The following is an 8,819-nucleotide window of genomic DNA, read 5'->3' as shown; positions in this document are numbered from 1 at the left end:
TATTTTCCTGCCAAGGTGACGTCAACGATCATTCCTCGCATCTCTCACATGACGCGAGAAAGCCGGGAAACGCGGATTCCCCCCTCCCCGGATCCCCCTCTCGTTTTCAACCGTGCTGCAGGGCCGCCTGGGCGCACACCTGAGGAGAGGCAGAGCCGGGGGCTGCGCCGGGCCGGGGGCACCACGGCTGCCCCACGTCGGGCGAGGGGACACCGCCGCCCGCAGCCCACAGAGGGCGCTGCGAACCCGCCCAAAATCCTGAGCCCGGAACTCGGCCCCGCGCGGTAACACCCGGCGCGCACCCGCACCCCCTTGCTCTGCGCCAAGTCCCTTCTTACTTTAATGTGCGTGAAGGAATCGCCTCTCCTTTCCCCTCAAGCCAATTTTGCACTGCCGTGTTTGCTCGGCCTCACGGAGAGCCTCGGTGTGCTCTTTCGTTTCGCCCTCCGGACGGAAAGTGCCCGTCGAGGGTCCAGAGGAGCCCGATCCCATCCACGGCTCTGGGCCAGGGTTGGGGAAGGGCCGCAAGGAGGTGCGGGGCTGCTCTGCAGATAATAGGAAAGAGAGAGCGCTTCGGTCACGTTCACTCCAGTACCGATCCGACGCGTGGTTTGGAGTTACGGATGTGAGATCTTTTTTTCCTTTCTTTTATTTTTAAGAACATCTTCTCTCTTCCTTTTCCCTCTGAAAACCGCGTTATTATGGTTTGCTTAAAACTGCACTCTGTTCTTTTGTTGGCACCGTTACCACCGCAAAAGCTGCCTGTGATTTAGGAAAACAGGTCTCGTACGGAAAGCGAAGCAGCTGATGCTGTGCTGTCAAACGGGACCTCCGCAGAACGACAGCGCTGAGCATCTCAGCCCTCTCTGTACAAATCCCTCTGCTCTATGCCCCGATCCGTGAGAAAAACGCGACAGCAGAAGTCCACCCCTTCGCCAAGAGATCCCGCAGTGATAGCACACCAACACCCGTCCGTACTTGCGAGGGCTGGGAAGCTAAATCGAGATCAATATTCGGATCTCCGAACCGAATTTTATTAATGCTTTATTCGACAATCTCATCTTGTTTCCGACAAGCCCTGGTTTGAGGTTGGTTCGGTTTGGTTAGGGCGTCACCACATTATTTCTTAATGACTTTCCCAGCTGCTTCTTTCCATTTTCCACCATCAACAACCATCTGGTATCTTATTAGCACCTCAATGCTCATTTAGTGTTCTCATTTAGGAGAAAAAAAAAGAAGGAAACACTCAAAATATTACACATCTTAACGGACAGTCCTTGGAAGATTAATGCCTTTATAAACTGATAGATTGTCTGAAAACCTCTTTTTAACCGACAGATCGGAATCTGAGAACTTTCTTCTGGGAAGTGCCAGAGCTGCCACTTCTCTATGCTACGATCGTGCTTCATCTCGTGGAGAAAGATATTTCACCGTCACATTTCCTCTGTATTTATGTAATGAGTAAATCGTTACAAATTATGTCCTAATCTATTATTTTCCGGCTTCGGTCAGAATGTGTGCTGCAGCACTAGAGCTCTTCATCCAGCATAGAAAAGGGTCTGGACAGCAAAGTTATATACATAGGGAACCGTGAGAAGCCTTCTCCTTTTCGTTTTCAAGAACGCATTTTACAGCACAAGTGGGAGTAGAGTCCGTTTATATCCGAAAAATGAATAGTGTAGAACACGCCCGATTCATCATAATGGACAAAATAACTAAATTCACTACTCAAGGGTCAGCTTCGCTTTGCTTAGATTTAAACGTGGGTGAAAAGGGAACTCGCAGTTTGCTGTCGATAGGATAGCTGGAGGGCTACCAACAGATGGGATTTGGCATACTGAGTTTCAGCTACCCGAAGGCAAAAAGTCTCGAGTTTTAAGAAAGCAAGTTCGAAATGTTTGACTAGATTTGTAATACATTTTCAAGAATACATACCTGAAAGAGCTCGTAATTTCATTTAGTTTATTAGACAAAAATATATGATTTAGACAAGTTTTGCTGACGCGCTATTTACAGTCTGAAATCACTCTATATACAGAAATAACACAAACACATGGGAAACATTTACCAAACAAATAATCCAAGAATGGTTAGAATAACACGATCTGAAATGGTACAATGAAGGAGGGGATCCATCTACAGAATTGCTTAATCGCCTTTATGGATTTGCACCACCTTATTGCAAAAAAGAGATGGATGAGAGTCGTTTATATCGTTTCCTTTTTCTTTCTTTCTTTCTTTTTGTTTTGTTTTGGGTTTTTTTTTGTTGTTTTTTTTTTTTGTTTTTTTTTTTTTTTTTTCCTGTCCTTAAGACCAGTCTCTGTAATATTTTGTTTTTCAGCAAACCATTTAATCAAGCGGAAGGGAGAGCTGTTAAAATTCTCGGTGTTCCCTCTTGCTGAGGCAAAGAGCTGCGGGAGGGGGGGGGGAGGGGGGGAGGGAGGAAAGGGGGGAAAAAAAAAAAAAAAGAAGTAATAATCTTTCAGTTAAAAAAAAATTCCTTTCCTATACCCACCTGTCTATTGCTATAGCATCCTACTGTTAGTTAACTGCACAGGAATCTCTGTCAGTGTCATTAACACAAGCTCTTTTAAGGTCTGTTAAGTTCCAGAAAAGTTACAGGCTGGCTAATGTACAATTGTAATTTAGCCTGACTTTGAAAAGATTACAGCAACTTCTCTGCTGCTCTTGTTCTCTGTATGTATTATTCTGGCGCTGATTAGGTGCTATAATTAGTCTTTATTATTCAAACGCTCTGTTTCGCATAAGTAACATTCCTGCAGTGAAAACAAACAAACAAACTCACTTGTCACGGACAGCCTGGAAGGGCGATTTGAGTGGCTGAGGTGGGGAATCGTTTCTTGGGACATTTTCTGGAAGGAGAAAGAAAACAAAACACACACACACACAAAATAAAAATAGGAGAACCAGTTGAGCATCAAACTAACATCAGCACGGTGTGCAGGGTGCACCTCCCTCTGCCCCCCTTGTTCAGACTTATGTAGGTGTGTGCATACAGCATAGGTACACAGGTGTGCACAATTTCAATATTTAAGGATTACTGCAATATTAATTGCAAGCTTTTTTTTTTTATCACATTTTGGACTACCATTGATAAGTCCAGACTTGGAGATGAGGGTCTAGAAGGATCCTCATCATGTGCACTGATGATCCCTTCTGTGATTCTAAGATTCTATGGAGGAGGGAAGGAAAGCAAAGCTTAAAGAATATGTTTGGCAGCACTGTTCTAGCATTCTTAAGTTGTCTGATGGGCATACAGGATGAGAATGTAATAGCCCGCACAAAATGGGCTTAATGCATACGCTCTACATGCTGCAGGAAAAACTGAACACTAAGCTAAACCCTCTGTAACGCTGTTAAAGCAATCAGTTACACCCGGGCTGCCTCTGACTCTATTCCTCAAGGAGAAGTTTGTATGTTCATGGGAGGCAGAAGGGATTTGGCTGCCAGGGGCATTACCTATGTGTTTGGGACTGGTCTTCTCTGAAGGCTTTTCACTGCTTAGGGCTCCCAGGGTGGCTGTTAAAACAGAAGGCTGCTGCTGGGCCTGGAGGTGGTGGTTGTGGTGAGTGGCGTGGTGGTGATTTACTCCCAAAAACGACCTCACGTTTAGCAGGGAACTCTGTGTGAGGAAAGCCCCATTTGTCCAGTTGTGAAACTTGCCAATCTGGCATGTGTAGAGTCCATGGCTGGGGAGAAAAGCGGGATGCTGGATCTGTGGCGAAGTGTGGGTGACCTGGGCAGGGGGAGGTGGTGGGGGGGAGGATTTCAGGGCACCATCGGGGCTGGTCGCAGTCTCTGCCAAAGACCAGATCTTGGGTTTGCTGTGAGATGGCATCTGTAAATTGCTCTGTCCCCCTGGGCTGATGATTCGCGTGCTGTTGTCAGAGGCCTCCTTCACCATGGCCAGAGCATCTTTGGGATTCAGCCCTTCAGATCCTGACAGTGCCAAATCCTTGTCTTTTTCCAAGCGCTCCTCTTCACTGCTTTGTCTCAGGAGCTCGGGCTTCTCCTCCTCTTCCTCATTGCTCTGTTCCCCATCGTTCTCATCAATTTTATCTATGTCTATGCTCTCCAGGTCAATCTCCTCATCGTCTTCGGTCTTCTCAGGGTCTCCCTCGTTATCACTGCCAAAAAGGTTGGCATCTTCTTGGTCCTTACTCCTGGAGCCCCAGGTCACCTTGTTCTCCTTCTTGAGGCGGCGGCGGGCGTTGGCAAACCAGGTGGAGACCTGGGTGAGGGTCATCTTGGTGATGATGGCCAGCATGATCTTCTCACCCTTGGTGGGGTAGGGGTTCTTGCGGTGTTCATTGAGCCAGGCCTTGAGGGTGCTGGTGCTCTCCCGAGTGGCATTTTTGGGTCGACCCGGGTCCCCGTACTGGAACTGTCCGTAGGGATAATAGCCGGGGGCGGTGTGGGCTGCGAAGGTAGCAGGGTGGACACCCGGATTATCTTTCAGCTCGTACTGGGAGCCCTGCAACACATTCAGGCAAGCGGAGAGGAAAAAGCACATCAATTATCTCGTTAGCGTCTCTCCCAGACCTGAATAGGCTGCTCCGGGAGCCGGAACGCGCTTCGGAGAGGGGCACGGGGGCTTCACACTCCAATACGGCCCTCCCCGCTCCGGGCTCCCCCACGTTTGGAGCAGGCAGAAAGATTCCCGAGTGACCCCTGCTTCTTGCAGAGAAAGGAGAAGAGGGAGGGAGCTGGGATCTGCTGGACAGAACGCAGATTTTCTCTTCAAACCAAAGCGAACCGAACGATGGGAAGGCACTATTCACATTCCACCACGACAATTTGCTGTGCGCTCCAAACGACCTTAGGAAGGGAAAGCAGGTAGGACAGCACAGCCAATAACTGATGCCCAGGCTCAACGTTGAGTTTATCCGCCAAATATCCGGGGGGATACCACGCAAGCAGAGCACTCTCCTTTGGCCCCGGCTCTGCCTTTAAAAGGAGTTGGTGTAAGAGGCGGCCGGCGTGGCAGTGCGCAACTTCAGCGCGGAGCCACTTCTGTGCGAGGGCTTTGCACACACAAACCTTCCCCCAACACACCGCGATGGTGCCCCGAGAATCTGGCATGAAATATTAACTCCCAAGTGCTGGGAGAGCCCTACCTCTGCAATGAAAAGCGATCTTTGCAGCGCGGAAAATGCATATGCAGAGGCTTTATCTCATAAGTTTTACTTTGATGTGAGCAGAGCAAACACGAACTGTTTACAAGCGTTTAGAGACGGTGATTTATTTGCAATCAATATTCTTTTTATCATCGGTAGTAAAACACAGCAAGTCACATTATCCCATCAGATGTTTTGGTAAATAACGTTTTATCTTTCTAGCGAGCTCGTTAGGCCTCATTATGACCGCAAATTGCTCAGATATTAACTTCATATTTTAGCTCCGGATTTCCTAACGCTCTGAATTTTTAGAATCGATTTCCAAATATCGCCACCATGGTGAATTACTGTAGTAAAACACCGGGATGCCTTTGCAAGTAGGAAAGGAAACTGTTGCTGAATATCTGACACAGCCGTTTTCCTTCTCTCTCTCTCTCTCTCTCTTTTTTTTTTTTTTTTCTTTCCCATCACAATGTCTCTTTCTTCTGGTCCAGAAGTACACTTGTAGGGTGAATCTTACGAAATGGTGTCAGGCTTAAAAATGACCCCTTCAACAATGGCCGCAGAGAAACTGAGCTAACTTTGTCAAACATTTATAAGCGAAAGTGCATTTCAATTTCAGAGGCAAAGCATACACGCGAAGAGAAGCCCGATGTAATTCTTATAATGTGTTACAGAGCGGGCTTTCTGCACTCCCTTTATCCCTTTTGTTATTGCTGCTGAAATTATATACTTTTTTTTCCCCACAATCTCTGCTGGGAATTCTTTCGAAGGAGCCACTTGTAAATCACTCGCTGCCTCTGTGTCAACTTTTCGTGCATCTCCAAAATCAAGGTTAAAAATAAGAGGAGGACGAGTGCTGCTAACGCTGCCCTCGTAGGAAGTATTTGCAGCACAAACTGATCTGTGCTCCGCCGCTGACCTCGTTCAGCAGCGCATCTGACTGCCGACCTACACACGTATATGCGCACACGTACTGAAGCCCCTCACCAGCCGTGCCTAGCATGCACCTCCACTCTTTTCCTTTTCGGAAGAGATCATAGAGGGACATCGAGAGATAAAGTGCAGCCTCTGCGCACCGCCGCCGCTGAGCAATCCGCAGACACGGAGCAACGAAAACGCTTCAGCGGCGCCGGAGAGGAAAAGCTGTGAGTATAAAACATTTCACTTTTTTTTTTTTTTTTTTTTTTTTTTTTTTTTTTTCTCCTATCATATTCTAAAAGAGGAAAAAAAAAAAATAAAAAAAAATCCGAGGGCGATAGGGGGTCATTTGCTTTAAAGTTCATGCCAATATCCCTTTCTGCTCCGAGGCGGATAATGGAATGTGGATGCCCTCCTTCGCCGGATGCAAATTCGCCGTAGTCGGCGGATGAAAAGTTGAGGGAACTGAGCGGACCGGGTTTGAGACTTGGAGAAAACGCCTTAAAATAAACGGACACCGCGGCTCCCTGCTGCGGCTCCCCAACGCACTTTGGCCTTTCGGGCAGAACCTGTTCACGGCTCCTCGGGCAGAGAACGAGCAGTCGGGAAACGGAGCGCGCCGAGCCGCCAGCCCCAGCACTATCCACCCCCTGTCCGCGGCCGAGAAGCCGAGTCGCCGGGCCGATCTCACGGGCGCGGGCACGAGCAAACTCGGCAGAGTTCCGCTCCCTCCTACCCCTCACGCACCCTTCGCTCCCACCCCTCTCTCAGCCCGGGGACCGGCGGAGCGCACTCACCATCTGCGAGAAGAGGCCGAGGTCGGCGGTGTAGGGCAGGAAGGCGCTGTAGTTGGGGGCGCTGTAGGGCCCCGCGTACATGCCCAGCACGGAGGTGACAGCGGCCGAGCCGCTGCCCAGTTCGGCGCCTGTGGGCCGGCCCGAGGCGGCGGCGGCGGCGGCGGCTGCTGCGGCGGCGGCGGCCAGCACCCCGGGCCGCTCGCTGCCGTACACCGCCTGGCTGGCGCTGAGGTACTGCGGGTAGCCCAGCTGGGGGAAGGACATCTCCAGGGCGGCGGCACTGGCGGCTCTGGCGTCGGCGGCAGGAGCGGCAGAAATATAGAAAAAAAAAAAAAAAAAAAAAAAAAAAAAAACCGAAGGGGGAGGGGGGGGAGGAAGGGAGGGGGGAGGAATTATACCAAAAAAAAAAAAAAAAAAAAAAAGACAGAGAGAAGAAGAAGAAGGGGGAGGAGGGAGCCTGAAACAGCCGGGGAGGGGAGCGGAACAAACCCAGGCTCCCTTGGATCTCTTTCTCTCTCTGTCTCGCTCTCTCCTTTTTTTTTTTTTTTTTTTTGTTTTTCCTCCCCCCCACCCCCCCTCTCTTTAATGGAGTCGAGAGGACAGGAATCAAGCCGGTAATTTTCTTTTTTCGTTCTGATTTCTTTCTGTCAGAGAGATACTGCGCCCTAGGTGTGGAGGAGTGTGGCGGGATGCAGTGGGGTGTCTGTCCTCAAATCTCGGCTCTTCTGTGCTCCTAAATCCCTTAGATGTGATCTGATCAACAATTGAGCTCCAACTGATGTGTCTGCCCTTAGGTCCTAGGCTGATCTTTCAGATACAATTTGAAGTTGATGTTTTGATTGGCATCCACTTGAGCCGCAAGCGCCGCCCCGCGCCCCCCCGCGCCCCCCTCGGCGCAGCACGTGGTGCGCAGCTCAGCCCGGGCCACTTTCCTCCGTGTGTGAGTGCGTGTGTGTGTGTGTGTATGCGTGTGTGTGTGTCCGCGCAGCTGCCGTGCCGTGTGTGTATTTAATGTTTAGCAATGGGCTCCTTTCAGAAAAACCCCCACTGCTGTATGACAACCTGTCTACACGATTTTACAGCTGTCCAACATTGGGGTTTTGCTGTTTCGCAGCCTCAGTGTGTCCCCTTTTAACAAAAACAAGTGTGTTTCTGTTTTCTTCCTTCCTTTCTTTCTTTCTTTCTCTTTTTTTTTCTATTTCTTTTCTTTTCTTTTTTTCTCCACCACCTTTAACATTGAGTCCCCCTTGTCGTCGTTGTTGGACTGGGGAACAAATGAGAGCGACCGAGAGAAGAAAAGGGGCTTTGCAGACGGGCGGCTTGGAACAATTTACCACCAAAAAAGAAATTACAAAAAATATATATTAAAAAAAAAAAAAAAGAAAGAAAGAAAGAAAGAAAGAAAGAAAGAAAGAAAGAAAGAAAGAAAGAAAGAAAGAAAGAAAGAAAGAAAGAAAGAAAGAAAGAAAGAAAGAAAGAAAGAAAGAAAGAAAGAAAGAAAGAAAGAAAGAAAGAAAGAAAGAAAGAAAGAAAGAAAGAAAGAAAGAAAGAAAGAAAGAAAGAAAGAAAGAAAGAAAGAAAGAAAAAGGAAAGCAGCAAAGCAGATAAGTAAATAGGGTGGCTGCCTCTAGCAATCCATCAACGCCACACAGCCCCCATAACTTTGCTGAAAGTCGAAAGGCTTCTAGTTGTACTTCACAGAAATCTTTAATTATAAAGAAAAAAATAAAACCGACCCTCAGCGATGCCCCTCTAACCCTAACCCCACCTTCCCCCGCCACTCCTCTCATGTTCCACCGACAGACCCACAATCGGGGACAACTATCAGAAGCATTGCGACAGTCCCCGCTGTCTCGCTGAGAAATAATCCCGCAAACCAACGGTGGCGACGTGGGCGCGGAAGGCTCAGAGCACCCCCAGCCCTCACCCCCTGGCGGGGGGGGTCTGGAGGACTCGAGGCTGT

At 48.7% G+C, this 8,819-nt stretch overlaps 1 protein-coding gene across 1 annotated transcript; it reads right to left on the bottom strand.

Annotated features, from left to right (window-relative positions):
* Positions 1–1,948: 1,948 nt before the first annotated feature.
* IRX1 (iroquois homeobox 1) lies at positions 1,949–7,158 on the bottom strand. Its single transcript, XM_052704170.1, has 4 exons — positions 6,857–7,158; positions 3,481–4,495; positions 2,807–2,873; positions 1,949–2,411 (listed from the first exon to the last, which is right to left on the bottom strand). Exons 1-4 carry the CDS (start codon positions 7,118–7,120, stop codon positions 2,354–2,356), a joined length of 1,404 nt encoding a protein of 467 aa, XP_052560130.1. The 5' UTR covers positions 7,121–7,158; the 3' UTR covers positions 1,949–2,353.
* Positions 7,159–8,819: the final 1,661 nt, after the last annotated feature.

Source organism: Tympanuchus pallidicinctus, unplaced genomic scaffold (genome assembly GCF_026119805.1).
Source record: "Tympanuchus pallidicinctus isolate F22 unplaced genomic scaffold, pur_lepc_1.0 scaffold5, whole genome shotgun sequence".
Taxonomy (NCBI): Eukaryota; Metazoa; Chordata; class Aves; order Galliformes; family Phasianidae; genus Tympanuchus; species Tympanuchus pallidicinctus.
The sequence above is the reverse complement of the archived record's forward strand: the minus strand, read 5'-3'. Positions and strand labels throughout refer to the sequence as shown.